The sequence below is a fragment of the Microtus oregoni genome, unplaced genomic scaffold (assembly GCF_018167655.1).
Source record: "Microtus oregoni isolate MIOR12 unplaced genomic scaffold, Mior012 000071F_ref0000514, whole genome shotgun sequence".
Classification (NCBI taxonomy): Eukaryota; Metazoa; Chordata; class Mammalia; order Rodentia; family Cricetidae; genus Microtus; species Microtus oregoni.
Window position 1 is genome coordinate 681,597 of NW_024543978.1, and position 13,967 is coordinate 695,563.

General features: G+C 52.7%; 1 protein-coding gene across 1 annotated transcript; it reads left to right on the forward strand.

Moving 5' to 3' along the window:
- Positions 1-5,549: 5,549 nt before the first annotated feature.
- Positions 5,550-11,789, forward strand: Srms (src-related kinase lacking C-terminal regulatory tyrosine and N-terminal myristylation sites). The gene is made up of 8 exons (XM_041641928.1): positions 5,550-5,950; positions 8,471-8,592; positions 8,995-9,161; positions 9,811-9,952; positions 10,053-10,211; positions 10,695-10,876; positions 10,957-11,113; positions 11,364-11,789. The coding sequence occupies exons 1-8, from the start codon at positions 5,550-5,552 to the stop codon at positions 11,555-11,557; spliced, it is 1,524 nt and encodes a 507-aa protein (XP_041497862.1). The 3' UTR covers positions 11,558-11,789.
- Positions 11,790-13,967: the final 2,178 nt, after the last annotated feature.

The window sequence follows — 13,967 nt, forward strand, 5'->3', positions numbered from 1 at the left end:
TGGATGGAGAGACTAGTAGGCTGGGTACTGGACAAAAGTAGATGATAAAGAAGAAACTTCTATCAAGGCACCAATAGTCTTTTGTGGTGATGAGCTAACCGGGTTGAGAGTGGGCTATAGGATCAGAGTGGTCTGGAAAGAAACTCTGGGATGCCAACCAGCTGGGAGACGTCAGGAGCCTCAAGTTCCTCACCTACCGTGGATAATGGATGGTTCCCATTAGGCTGTGGAGAAGCTTAGGATGACCCTTGGGGTACTGATGAATTGCCCATGTACCCTAGTAGTCTCCAGAGACCTGGTACACCTCAGCACTGCTACCATACTTGGGGACAGGGCTAAGCAAAGACCAGATTCTACATCACCCTCCCATGGAGAAGGTCCTTGTGTGCCCAAGAACAGAGTAGATTCCATCCTACCATCTCACAGATGGTCACTTTTTGATTTTGACATAGCATCTCATTCTGTAGCTCAGGCTGCCCTCCGATGTAGCTCAGGCTGCCCTCCGATGTAGCTCAGGCTGCCCTCCGATGTAGCTCAGGCTACCCTCCAACTCCTCTGCTCAAGTCATCTCCTCATCACACCCTCTTGAGACTTCAGGGGTATATGCTATTGTGTCTAGTTTATCCCAAAGTTGGAATTGTTGACCCCAGAGTCTTTCCCTCCTCTCCTTGTTCCCATACCAGGTCCCCAAATCTGGCCGGTATGCCACAAAACCCAGCAGCCAGAGCTTCCGGGAGGGACCAACATCCTGCCAGTTGTCCCTGGCACTGGGCCAGTGGCTTCACTTGGAAGTTTCAGGTTGTGGAAACTGGGGTTGAATGAGAAACAACTAAAAGACTGTATGACTAGCTTAAGGTCACCCACACCCGGGTCCCTACTAGTAAGGTTCATTCAAGTTGGCTTCACTTCCCAAAGACCATTTTAAAATTACTTGTGTGTGTAAGGAGTGCTATGACAGGCGTCTGGGACGGCAGAGAATGGTTCCTGAAAGCAAGCTGAGACCAGGGCCCCAAGACCCTGAGTCAACACAGTCCCTTGCATCGAGAAAGCTCTGTGGGACCCTCCAAAAATTACTTTCCCCATCTGTTATCCCATTTCCTCGGTGGAGACTACCCACCTCGAGCCCCTGGCCATGCCTCTCCAAACCCTCTACCTACCACTCCTCTTCCGGATCACCTCCGTGAGCCCCAGCCCCCCTCTGCAAAGTGCCTGGCGCCCACCTCCTCTGCGGAGTCCAGCGGGAGCCGCAGGTGCACTGTCTGGTCAAAGCTCCGCCTGCTTCTGGCCCACCTGTTGCCATGGGAACCACTGGCCCTTGTGACGCGGCGCGCTGGTTCAGGTGTAGGGAACTCTTGGTTTAAGGGCTAAACTCGGCCGCAGCAGGGATTTACGTTCAGGGCCGCGCGGGTTTGAAAACAAGTTCGATCTTAGCCCCACTGGCTAGTGAAATTGTTCCCTGGCTTGGTGCCTGCCAGACGCCCAGGAGCCACTATGGTGGCTGGGTTGACAGCTTGGCTCGAAGTGAGGTTCCCTGAATCACGGTAAACTTGTATCTTTGAGCGGGACAGCGCTGACGTCTGGGGCCCAAGAAGACCGCGGTTGCCAGTGGAGTGCAGGAAAGGAGCGCCTACTTGACGTTCCAAACCAAGCTGTAGCCTGCGGATCTCAGGGGAGATAGAAAAAAGAGGAAGAGATGGATAGGATCGCCTTAGCAAGCAGTCAGCAAGGCGAAGGGTGCTGGTTTTCCCAGATCTTCGGAAACTCTAGTCTAGATAAACGGGGTCTCCATAGCTTCAAGGGTCCTCAAAGGAATTTCCAAGTATGAATCACCCTCATACTACGTACTGGGCTCTAGAACCCTGAATTTACTACCCAGATCCCTCCTCTCTTTAAGAGTCTGCTTGGGGTTACTCCTAGCAAGGGTCCCAGACACCTGAAAGCTGCAGGCTCATTTGCATACAGTGGCTGTCCTTCCACAGAGCTCCCAGCCCCCTGGTGGCATCTAGCAAGCCAGGAAGTACCTTTCCTACTTGTCAATCTACACCAACTACCGGCCTTGGAGGGCCTGGAGGAGGAGGGAGAAGTGATGGATGCTGGGTCTGTGCTCCTCTAGGGTAGTCATGGTAACCAGTGTTGGGAGTCTCTAGTACAAGAACTAGATTCCCCTCCCCCGCCCCCAACGAAAGGGATGGCATCTGAAGGTCCAGGAGGAACAAGCCACAGGAAGAATGCCAGCTCCCCAGCTCTTCCTCAGGAAGGAGGTGGGTGAGGCTCACTACCCTCTTCTTGGGGGTTGGGCTTGCTCCTCAGTCCCACTCTATCTTCCTTTTTCTCCACTACTCTTAACTTTTTAATTTTACCGTATGTATGTGCACCATGAGCAGGGGTTAGAAGAGGGCATTGGATTTCTTGGGACTGGAGTTAGGGGTGGTTATTAATCCAGCATGTAGATACTGGCCTCTGAGCCCAGGCAGTCAGCAATAACAAGTGCTTGTAACGTCTGAGCCATTTCTCCAGCTCCTCTTATTTTTAATTAAAAATTTCATTTTGAGGTGTGTACAGACAGTCCCACGCAGATTTTGCTGTGCTTTTGTTTGTTTTTCACAAGGGTGTTAACCATGTAGCTCTCACTGATCTGAAACTCTGTAGAGCAGACTGGGTTCAAACTCACAGAGATCCACCTCCCTCTGTCTCCCAAACTCTGGGATTAAAAGGCATGCATCACATGCACCGCCACAGCTGGCTCTCTGCAGATGTGAAGAATGATGAGCCTACAATCCCACTTATCCTTCATCCTTTCTCCCAGATACAAAAAGTACAAGATTATACCACGATACAGGGTAAGGTCTGTGGCCGCAGAGACACCTCAGGGAGTCTGGCAGTGTCTTAGTTTTTATTGCTGTGACAAGATACCACACAACCAAGGCCACTTCTAGAAGAGTTTATTGGGATCATGACCATCATGGTAGGGAGTGTGGCAGCGGGCAGGTATGGTGCTGGACCAGTAGCTGAGAGCGCACATTCTTATCTGCAAGATTGAGGCAGAGAAAGCCAACTGGAGATGGCTGGGCTTTGGAAACCTCAAAGCCCCTCCCATCCATGACATACCTCCTCCTACAAGGCAAACCTAATCCTTCCCAAATGATCCAACTAACCGGGACCAAAAGTCAACTATGTGAGTCTATGGGGCCATTCTCATGTAAGCCACCTCATTCCATTCCCTGACCGCCACAGGCCTGCGGTCATACCATGATACAAAGTGCATTTAGTCCATCTTCAAAAGTCCTCATAGTCTTTTTGGAGTCTCAGCGCGGTTTAAAAGTCAGTCTCAAGGGACTCAAGGCAGTCTCTTAATTGTAAACCCCTATAAAATGGGTGAGATGCTTTTTTTTTGTTTGTTTTTCTGAGAACGGGATCCCACAAATTCTCTTCTTTCTCTGATCTTGGGGAGGGACTGAATTCTCCTTATCTATAGGAAGAGAAAGAAGACTCTTCTACCTTGCGGCTTTTCTGACAGCAATTGGCTCCTGTCCTCTCTCAGCATTTCCTTGAGCTGATAAAAGGTCTGGGGACAAGGACTGGAGAACAGGTCATTGGACAGAGCAGAATCCTCTACTCTTGACCACCAGCCTGTCTTTGGGCTTCAGCTACACATACAATGTGCTGAGTCACTGAGACCAGGACCTAGTGGCTTTAGGGGCAAGAGAGTATCCAGGAGGAATCTACATTCAGTGCCCTAGGCCTGACCTCACCGTGATCAGTGCAGAGGGAAGTTCTCCCTGTGGCTTCTCAACCTGAAGATAGGAAGCTTAATTTCTTACCAGGGAGGTACATCGTTAACACTGAGGACTTGGGTGTGAAAATTTCCATTTATATTCAGTGAGGCAGGTGGGTTGTGAGCATTGAGGCCTCTTCTGGCACTCCCCAAATTTTATATTCATAATTACCTTTTCTGGACACACACCAGGCTATATCTCTATGACATGGAGCTTGTGCCTTAGGGTTCCTGTCCCTTCCTGGCTGCTCAAGCCCACTAGGATTCAGCTACCTGGGATGCTGGAAGGACAAAGCCAGTAAGCTCATAGGTATCTCTGGTATACCGGAACTTACAAATTGCCCCGGGTTCTTCAGAGAAAAATCTCTGCTTGTCTAGGGTAGATGGGGAAGGAACCAGTTCGATATGTTTGTAGTATAAGCAGCAATTACATATGGAGGCTTAGTAGTCACCACTCAGTGCTAAGGTGCTGTGTTTGGGAGAGAGAAGCCAGCAAGGGGGCAGGCAGTCTGTTGGTGAGACCCCCCCTCCTCAGACTAAAACAGGAATATATTCAAGAACTGAGCTTGCTGGAGTTTGGTCCCCATTTCCTGACTCAGGAAAAATTGGGTGGCAGGCGGCTTGCTTCATTACAGACAGAAAATTTAGGAGTCAATAAGAGCCTGTCTGAGGCTTATCCCCGCCCTTTGCTTGCATTCTGACCATATCCCCAACCTGGAGTCCTAGGTATCGGTCTCCCCTTCTCTGCAGTAGTAGTGAGTATCTCCTGGCTGTGAAGTGACTCAGACATCATATTCCAGCCACACCTCCTAGGTACCCCAGCACCTCACGATTCCCCTGAGATCACTATCACCATTTTTCAACACAGAACCAGGATGCCAAGAGCTTACTGTGTGTTGAGCATTTACTCCAGAGGTCACTGCTAAGTTGGACTGGTTACCCAAGCTTACTGGCATCTGTCCTATTCGGTGTGATGTGGCAGGCAGGGATGGGGGTGAAGTGATGTGTGTGTGTGTGTGTGAGAGAGAGAGAGAAAGAGAGAGAGAGAGACAGAGAGACAGAGAGAGAGACAGAGAGAGAGACAGAGAGGAGAGAGAGAGAGAGAGAGACAGAGAGAGAGAGACAGAGAGAGAGAGACAGAGAGAGAGTTATGTTAAAGAATTAGCTAACATTTAAAAGCCAAATAGTGTTTCATAGAAATCTGGCCACTGGTGATGAGCTGCTCCCTCTGCAGACCCTATTGTCCTAGGGCAGCTACTGGCTGCACAAGCCGGGCTAGCAAGTCAGAGTGAGCCCCTATAACCTGTGCCTGGGAGTGTATAAGTAAGGGCAGCTTGTTCCTGTGGGACCTCCTCTCCCCGCCCCTTCCCATAGGCTCCGCCCAACTCCGTCTCGCCTGCTGCAGCGCAAATCTCAAGCCCAGCAGCTTTTAACCCTAGCCGAGATCCTGCTCTTCAGCGCACACAGCTGTGGAAGGATAGGCGCAGCACTCTGGGTGGCCCACGCATTGATACACCATCCAGGAAACTGACATGTGTTGTGTGCCTGATTGAGGAGCCCTCTGTAAAGACCTCCAAGGTTAGGGTTAGGGTCTGTGTCACCTGTCACTTCCCATCCCGTGCCGAGTAAGGACGTGGGCAGGAAGCACGGGGTAGCCTGGCTGTCCCACCAGCCTTTCCAGTTTCTTCCTCTCACCCTGGGCTCCTTGGTGCATGGCTGTCTTGTTCAACCGCCTCAGCGGCAGCACTGAAGAATACTGACCCAAGTCGGCTCCATGCGCCTCCGTCCACAACCGGGCCCCCTAGGCATGGAGCCTTTCTTCCGGAAGAGGCTCACTTTCTTGTCCTTTTTCTGGGATAAGATCTGGCCAGCCGGTGAGCCGGACGAAGACATCTCCCGGATCCAGGGACTCGACGACAATTCCGTGCTAGAGCAGCCCGCTGCCGTTGAGCCTTGCAGCTTTCCCGCCCCACGCGCCCGACTCTTCCGCGCGCTCTACGACTTCACTGCTCGGTGTGCAGAGGAACTGAGCGTCAGCCGCGGGGACAGACTCTTCGCCCTCAAGGAGGAGGGTGACTACATCTTTGCCCAAAGACTCTCTGGGCCGCCCAGTACTGGTCTGGTTCCAGTCACCTACCTTGCCAAGGCCACCCCTGAGACACCTTCGTACCAACCGTAAGTATCTGGGCTTGGGAGATGGAGCTAAAAGGCTGCCGTGCCCAGTGGAATACGTCAGGGTTTTGAGAGGAAGAAATACCTGCTTACAGTCAGGGAGGGCTTATAGAGTGCCGGCTGGCACTGGGCTAAGCAGGCAGGTGTGGCATCGCAGGAAGAGCTACATAGCTGAGGGGGGACCCGGAACTGAGCAAGTCCAGGCAACCAGTTGCTGGATAGATCAGGTGACATAGCATTGCACTGCTTGGAAAGCTGGGGGCCACACCTGAGCCTCCAGGTGGCTCTACAGGGTCCCCAGTACTTCCAGGCACTGTAAACCAGGGCAGATCCAATTGTTCACCTGCCCCTCTTATCTTTCCATATTCATCCAACCACCTCAAATGGAGTCTAAGTGTGAGGCAGATATATCTCTGATTTGTTTTAGTGAGTGGGTTTGGAGGAGAGCCTTCTCTTTGCCTCCAAAGCTAGGCAGTCACTGGCAGAGAAAGGCTGGTTTTGATGCCCCAATCTTGCATACCAGCAAGGATGCAGTGGGGTCATGGGCAGGAATCCATTCAAAGTTCAAGAGTTTGTCTAGGAAACTGTCTCTGGTTTTGCACTCAGCTGGTTCTGGCCTGAGTCCTCTGCATACCAGCCTCTGGCATTAGCATTGCTCAAATCAATCTCTAACCTCATGAGGACCCCCTCAGCCATAACGGCTTCCCAGGAAGTTTTGTGTGGTAGGTAAAATGGAGCCATAGAAAGGGATCCAGACACTTGCCCCGTGCCTGCTTGCTGGCTCTCAGCAGTGGGTAGACTGGGCCAAGTAGCTGTTTGGGTGAAGGTCTCAGGTGTGGGAGACAAAACTTGTGAACAGGTCCTGTGGGCTGCGGGCAGGGCAGGCAGGGCTGGGCTCAGGGAGGCAGCACTGCTAGTGGGAGAGTTAATGAAGGCCTAGACCTGAAGATCAAAGAGCTGACCACACTTACAGTGTCATTAGTCCCAGACATCTGGCCCTATAATCCAGGGAGAGACCCTGGAGGCATATCCTTCACAGATAGGGCTGTTGCAGAAGCCCAGCTGTATCCCATAGTGACTTGGATCCTGTCATGGCTTCAAGGAAGGACTAGGGCTGTGTTGGAGAAACTCCCACTTCTGCTCTCCCCCACAGACTTGTCCTGTTGTCCTGAGAAGGGACCTTACCCCAGGGGCTCTGCATCTGCCAGAAAATCCCAATTCCCTGCCCACAGATCCTATAAGTAATGGCTCTGGTTCTTCATAGAGAGGCAGTAAGCATCAATGGTCTAGGCTTCCAGGTTCTGAAATGAGTTTGTGGACTTTCCTGAGCCTGCTACGTAGCCCAGGCTCCATCTGTATCCTTGCCATCCCTCATCTGCATTCAGCCTGCCAGTACTAACCCTGCTTCTCACACCTTGGCCTCTGTCCTCTTATTTGCTAATATCTTTCTGTTCCAGCTGGGCTCATCCCCCCTGCTCCAGCCCAGGCCCACACCCTGGCCATGCCAGTTCTTCCCCGTGTATCCCTAGGAGTGGGCCTGTCTTGTCTGCTCTTTTGTGAGCTGACCCGAGTCACACCGAGTGTCCCCTATTACCTTGCCTCCAACTGAGGGGACTGAACGACTAAGCTCACAGGACTCTTCTTGTATTACTGTGGTCCCCAGCACACTGGGTTCCTGGAAGCTCTCAGAAGTGGAAAAGCTTGGACAGGAAGTTGACCAGCTGTGGAACCCTGTTTGGGACATGGGGAGCAGAGGTGGCTGCAGTGGAGTAGCTCTGGGAGTGGCTTGTCTTTCTAAGGTTGTTTCTGGCTCCTAAGAATAAAGGGAGTGGCCAAGCAGAGTGGTACATGTTTCTAATTCTAGCATCCAGAAGCTGAGGTAAGTGAATCTTTAAGGCCAACCTTGTCTACTTAGCGAGTTTCAAGCCAGCCAAGAGGCTGGTCCACCTAGGTATGGCCCTTCAGAGGGTAGGAGGTACTTAGAATATGCCCTCCCCCTTAACCTTCTACTGTCTGCTTCGGCTAACATCCTGCCCACCCTGCCTTAGCCTTCCTCTTCTGGGATACCCAGGTCCCATGTAAGCCAGTCTCTCAGATGAGCCATGCCCAGACAGGTAACACCCCTGGTTCCTTCCCTGGCCATACTAGCAGCGCTGTGGGTACTTTTGGGACTGTTCACTGGGGACCTCAGTTCCCTGTGGACCCCCACAGGGACTCAACAAAGTCTCAAGTTGGGGGTTTTGGTCTTTGTCCAGGGATGTTAGCTTTTGTGAGGCTTGGTAGTCACATTCTGAGCAGGGAACGAGAGTTATCTTAGAGAAACAGAATGAGTAGCCCAGGTTAGTGGACAGTCATACCCGTGTGAAGAAGATTCCAGTCACCTGATGGTGGTGGCCTGGGACCTCAGCTTCAGGCACTGGGCACATTTTCTCCCTGAGAGGCAGCAGGGCATTGAGGCCTCACACCTTTGCCAGGGTCACATAGCTGGGCCTGAGAGATGACTGTTGTGTCCTGGATTTGCAGCTGGTACTTCAGTGGGATCAGCAGAACTCAGGCCCAGCAGCTGCTCTTGTCTCCTGCCAATGCACCAGGGGCCTTTCTCATCCGGCCCAGCGAAAGCAGCATTGGGGGATATTCCCTATCAGGTACTCAGACAACCCCTCAAGACCTCATATCTTGTTCAGCTCTCCTTGGCCAGACTCTCTTGACTTTGGAATGGTTAATCCCTATACTGGAAGCCCTTATATAGACAAGTTAGTCATCAAGCTCCCTCCCTTCCTTTCTTCTACTTTCTCCCTCTCCCCACTTTCTCCATTCACGACCTAGCAGACTTAAAATTTCATTCAACATGTACCTACTTAACACTCTTAGTCCCCAGGCCCCCCTGGCTGTCCTGTGGCCCGTAGCTTCCCATGTCCCCTCTTGCACAGAGTATTGTTGACCTCAGTGACCCCCATGGCCAATCTGACCAGAGCCACTTGGGATGCTGGGATATGGGTATCTGGGGCAGGTGCAGCCAAGACACTGTTACTCATTTCTGTCTCCAGTCCGGGCCCCAACCAAAGTCTGCCACTACCGCATCTGCATGGCACCCAGTGGCGGCCTCTACCTGCAGGAGGGCCGGCTCTTCCCCAGCCTGGACGCATTGCTTGATTACTACAAGACCAACTGGAAGCTGATTCAGAACCCTCTGTTGCAGCCCTGCATACCCCAGGTGGACCTGAGACAGTCTCCATATCTGGGGACCACCGAGGACCCTATCTTAGAGTCTCCCAGCAAGCCTCTGGCTTAGACTTGGCCAGGGAATATCCAGTGTCCAATGGCTTCTTTATTCTGATGGGGTTGCCCCCATTCACCAGTTTTATCTCCTCTGAGGCTGTTGGAAGACTGGGGACCCTCAAGGGGGATAGGGGCACCCAGTTTTGTCGGGCATCAGGAGGAGTCAAGGCTAGTGTGGGAAGGCACCCAGATCTGCTTCAAGTCCCGAGGGCAGAAGCTGAGAGAGGAGATATTATTTCCCCTAGTATCTGATATTATTGGGTACAGGGCAGCAATCTGGTTCCTCTGGTTCTGTAATCACAGCCTAGCCAGGGGTTATAATGAGTGTTTGTAGACGGATGTCCGGCTCTGGTAAAGCGGATGCATAAGTCCCCAAAGCAATTAGCTTCATAGCTCTGGGCTTGGCCTCCTGGAGGTCAGCTATGGGCTCCCCTTTTTCCCTGACTGGGCCCGGAGTGAGGGAATGCTGGGGAGGGAAAGGCTGAGACCTGTTGCTGGGGTTCTTCCTGACACTCACAGGGAGGCTAGGTTCAAACAGGAGCTGGGGGAGTCTTAGGCAACACACTGAGTGTCCCTTCCCACAGATGCCCCTGGCTCAGGACGAGTGGGAACGACCACGATCAGAATTTGTCCTTCGGAGAAAGCTGGGTGAAGGCTTCTTCGGGGAGGTGTGGGAAGGCCTGTGGCTGGGCTCTATGCCTGTGGCGGTGAAGGTTATCAAATCAGGTGAGGCCTTGCTACCAGGCTTGGGCAGCACTGCCCTCTGACCCCAGAGCCTGGGGCAGTGGTGGCCAAGCACAGTCCTGGAGCGGCATCCTTTCCACAGCTGACATGAAACTGGCAGACCTCACCAAGGAGATTGAGGCGCTGAAGAGCTTGAGGCATGAGCGACTGATCCGGCTGCACGCCATATGCTCCCTGGGTGAACCCGTGTACATTGTTACTGAACTCATGGGCAAGGGCAACCTGCAGGTCTACCTGGGCAGTGAGTGAATACCCTCCCCGAAATCACCCTGCAGCAGCCACATCTGCCAGCCCTCATGATAGCATTCAAGCCCTGGGTCCACCAAACAGAATCTTTAGGCCTTTGGAAGGGACACATGTGGCCCAGGATGCAGACATCTGGTCCTACTGAACCTCTGATCGGCAAAGGCATTGAGGCCAAGGGTCTGGGCCAGGCCTACATTTGGCTACCTTGGGGGTAGTCTGGGTTAAGTACTATCTCTCTTGGGGGTCCAGGGAGGTGCCAAGAAGCAGCTTGCACTGGGGCCTGTGGTGAGGGCAGGACTCCCTTTTTCATTTTGTTCCTCGCCTGCTAGGCCTTAGCAAGTGGTGCTGTTCTCACTTCCTCCGAGATGGGGGAGGGGGAGCCAAGGCACAGAGGAAGATTGTGTGCCCGTACGCACTTGTCTTACTGGCTATCAGCCTGTGCCCTCGGGAGTTCGCCACCCCTCCCCTCTCTCTGCAGGCCCTGAGGGAAAGGCCCTGAACCTGCCTCACCTACTGGGGTTTGCCTGCCAGGTAGCTGAGGGCATGAGCTACCTGGAGGAACGACGTGTTGTTCACCGGGACTTGGCCGCCAGGAACGTGCTCGTGGGTGATGACCTCACCTGCAAGGTAGCTGATTTTGGCCTGGCCAGGCTGCTCAAGGTCAGTGGGGCTCTAGGCTCCTAACCCCGGCAGAGGGGAAGGCGTTACTCTGAGTTCCCCACCATTACCCTCATCCCCAGGATGATGTCTACTCCCCAAGCAGTGGCTCCAAAATCCCTGTCAAGTGGACGGCACCAGAGGCAGCTAACTACCGTGTCTTCTCCCAGAAGTCAGATGTCTGGTCCTTTGGCATCTTGCTGTATGAGGTCTTCACTTATGGCCAGTGTCCCTATGAAGGTGAGCTGTCTGAGAGGCAACTATAATTCATCATAGCAAGTTTAGTCAGAGGGAGGTAGCCTGGGGTCCTCCCTGAGAGAAGAGAGAGACTGCCCTGGGAGTCACTGATCCCCAAAGATAACCTGGATAGGGGCTGGAGAACCAGTACAGACTGGTCTTGCAGAGGCTGGGGTTGGGGGAATCTCTTTGGTGTCACCCAGACAGAATCAAGGCAACTGCTGCCTGGCCCCTCTCGCTGGCCCCTTACCAGGAATGACCAACCATGAGACACTACAGCAGATCAGCCGTGGATACCGCCTGCCACGCCCAGCTGCCTGCCCAGCAGAGGTCTATGTGCTTATGGTGGAGTGCTGGAAGGGCAGCCCCGAGGAGCGTCCCACCTTCGCCACGCTGAGGGAGAAGCTGAACGCGATACACCGGCGGCTCCATCTGAGCCTCACGTGACCACGTCTCCAGCCCCACAGGCAGCAGTTCTGGCAACTGCTTCCTGAAGGGTGTCTCCCCAGGGAACGCTCATCACTAACACACACGGGAGATGCTATACACCTGGGAACGGCAACAGCCTGCGAGAACCAAACACACCAGATGGATACATGCAGATGGGGCCTGGTCATGAGTACCCACTTAGAAGTGAGGGCTGATGTCCTCCTCCTGGCATAGTTTGAATCCCTGGTGTTTCCAAAGTGTTGATAAAGCATCGAAGAAGGGCTGTAAGAAAGTGCTGGACAACGGAATTCCAGCAAAGCCAGCCATTTCCTCCCTGCCCTCAACTCCCTCCTAAGATCAGGGATGAGAAGCCCAATTTCTCTCAAGTCTTACTGTGGATTAGATGGAATATCCGGTGCAAGGGTTCCCAAGCGTATCTCAGCCTTTTGAGCTGGATACTCAGAGGAGACAGTAGCATCACCTGCCCAGCCCACTGCCCCACAGGTATGGGCAAACCTTAGGCACACAGAGTCAGCTTCAATAAACGTGTTCCAAATGGATTCACATAGCGGCTCCCAGAATGGAGTGCTGGAGACTCTAAAAGATGGGAGTTGAACCGCACCCAGAGCCAAAGCGGCATTACAGTGTGGACCCCCATGATATTAGCGGTGAAGATTGCCGGAGCCAAGTGAACAGCCCCTTCCAGCTCCCTGGCCTGGGGCTGAAGTCAGAAGGCTCTTCAGTTTCAGAAAGGTGGTCAGAACTCCTAGGCCTTGTCCAGATGCAGAAGGATGGAGATATAGGAAGGGTTCTGACAACCAGACAACCTACTTTCTGGGGCAAAGCCCCTGTGGGTCACTTTTGTGTTTGAGCGTGACACCTGCAGAAGTTGGGTCCTGGGTCACTCAACACTTTAACCAGGAGTGATACACTGGGGATTAGGGGCTTCTGCTCAGGGACCCAAGGCCATTTCACTCTCCTAGAAGCTGTATCCAGAAGGCTGTAAGGCAGAAAGCCTGGCAGTCCCCTAGAGGAAATGGAATTTGGGGCCAGCTCTGCACCCACTGAGGCCAATTTGTTCATGACCACCAACCATATTTGTGGGTTGGGTAACAGAACTGGGAGCTGAACTTCACATGTGACGTGTTAAGTTACAGCAAAGAGTTTGGGGCTTAGCCAGTCATGGGCTTTCTCGTGGGGAAGCAGGGCTGAATGAGAGGGACTGAGGGCATGGATTGCACCATAGGTGGAGGTGGTGAGAACCCAGTCAACCTGGCTGCAGGTTCAGAACTGGATGTTCCTAGGAGCTGTGGAGTCCAGGCCGACAGAGTGTGCTGACGGTCTCTGTAGGTGGAAGGGGCAGTTCGGATTGGACTGAGGCTTCTCTGCCTTAACCCGCAGCTCTGATCTCTGGAGGGGAAGAATCTGGAACTGGCAGTTGGCTGCGGGGGTCTCCCTGCTTTGCCAGCACACAGAGCAGCAGTGTGGGTCCAAGGGCTGGTATAAGATGGTAGCATTCTGATGTTAAGAGGCTACCATGAGTCAAACCAGGAGGACACTAGAGACAGGATGGCACAGCCTGGGGAGAAAGATGGTGCTGGGATTGTGGCCAAGCCACGGAAGCAGGTTTGGCTGGGTCTTGGCACATTCCTGTGTGTTTAGTCAAAGATGAACAGGTTTGGCCCTCCGTGGAGAGGCCAAGGACTTTTGAGCTACCCGATGTATCTTCCATTGAGCTGCCCACGGTCTCATCTAGGGACACATAGCTGTCTGGGACGCAGCTTGGACTCAGAGGCTCACAACTCTGAGGGTTCTGGAGCAGACAAGGGAGGCAACCAGAGTTCCTGAGGCTGACCTCTGCCCGTACTATCCTTCCTCCTTTCCTCTTCCTCTAATGCCTCTTTCCCACACCTTATGGGAACTGGGTTGGTGTGAAGTTACTAAATAATACATGTTGCTATCCTTAATCCTATTAGGAAGCGGGGGAGTCGTGCTATAGCTCTTCAAAGAAAGAATATTCAAGACCTGGCCCAGTTCTCACCTGTAGATTGTTAGCATGCATGTGGACCAGGGTTTTTGATCCTTAGCATGAAGCAGCAGCATTCCCACGCTTCTCTGCCAAAAAAAAAAAAAAAAAAAAAAAAAGGACGAAAAAGATTCAAATAGTGCTGCAGCCTGGATAGCTGAGACTGGCAGGGGGTGCCGGGATTGAGACACCAAGGCTTCTTTTCAGGTGGAAGAAGAACAGCAACCTTTATTTTGCCGAGCAACCTTTATACCTCTACTCCTTCTGTGGAGACCCACCAGCCAGAAAGAACACAAACATCCTTGTCAATTACAGACCACAAGGAAGTTCAGCTGTCAGGGGGAGTGAGGGCAGCTTGATCACAACAAATGGGTAGTCTCAACAAATGTTATTTCCCATGTT

Bases quoted from the DNA above. Each gene is read 5' to 3' on its own strand.
- Srms (XM_041641928.1), top strand. From the start codon at position 5,550: ATGCGCCTCCGTCCACAACCGGGCCCCCTAGGCATGGAGCCTTTCTTC. The intron at 5,951-8,470 runs GTAAGTATCTGG...CTGGATTTGCAG, and splicing joins GAGACACCTTCGTACCAACC to CTGGTACTTCAGTGGGATCA. The intron at 9,953-10,052 runs GTGAGGCCTTGC...TCCTTTCCACAG, and splicing joins GGTGAAGGTTATCAAATCAG to CTGACATGAAACTGGCAGAC.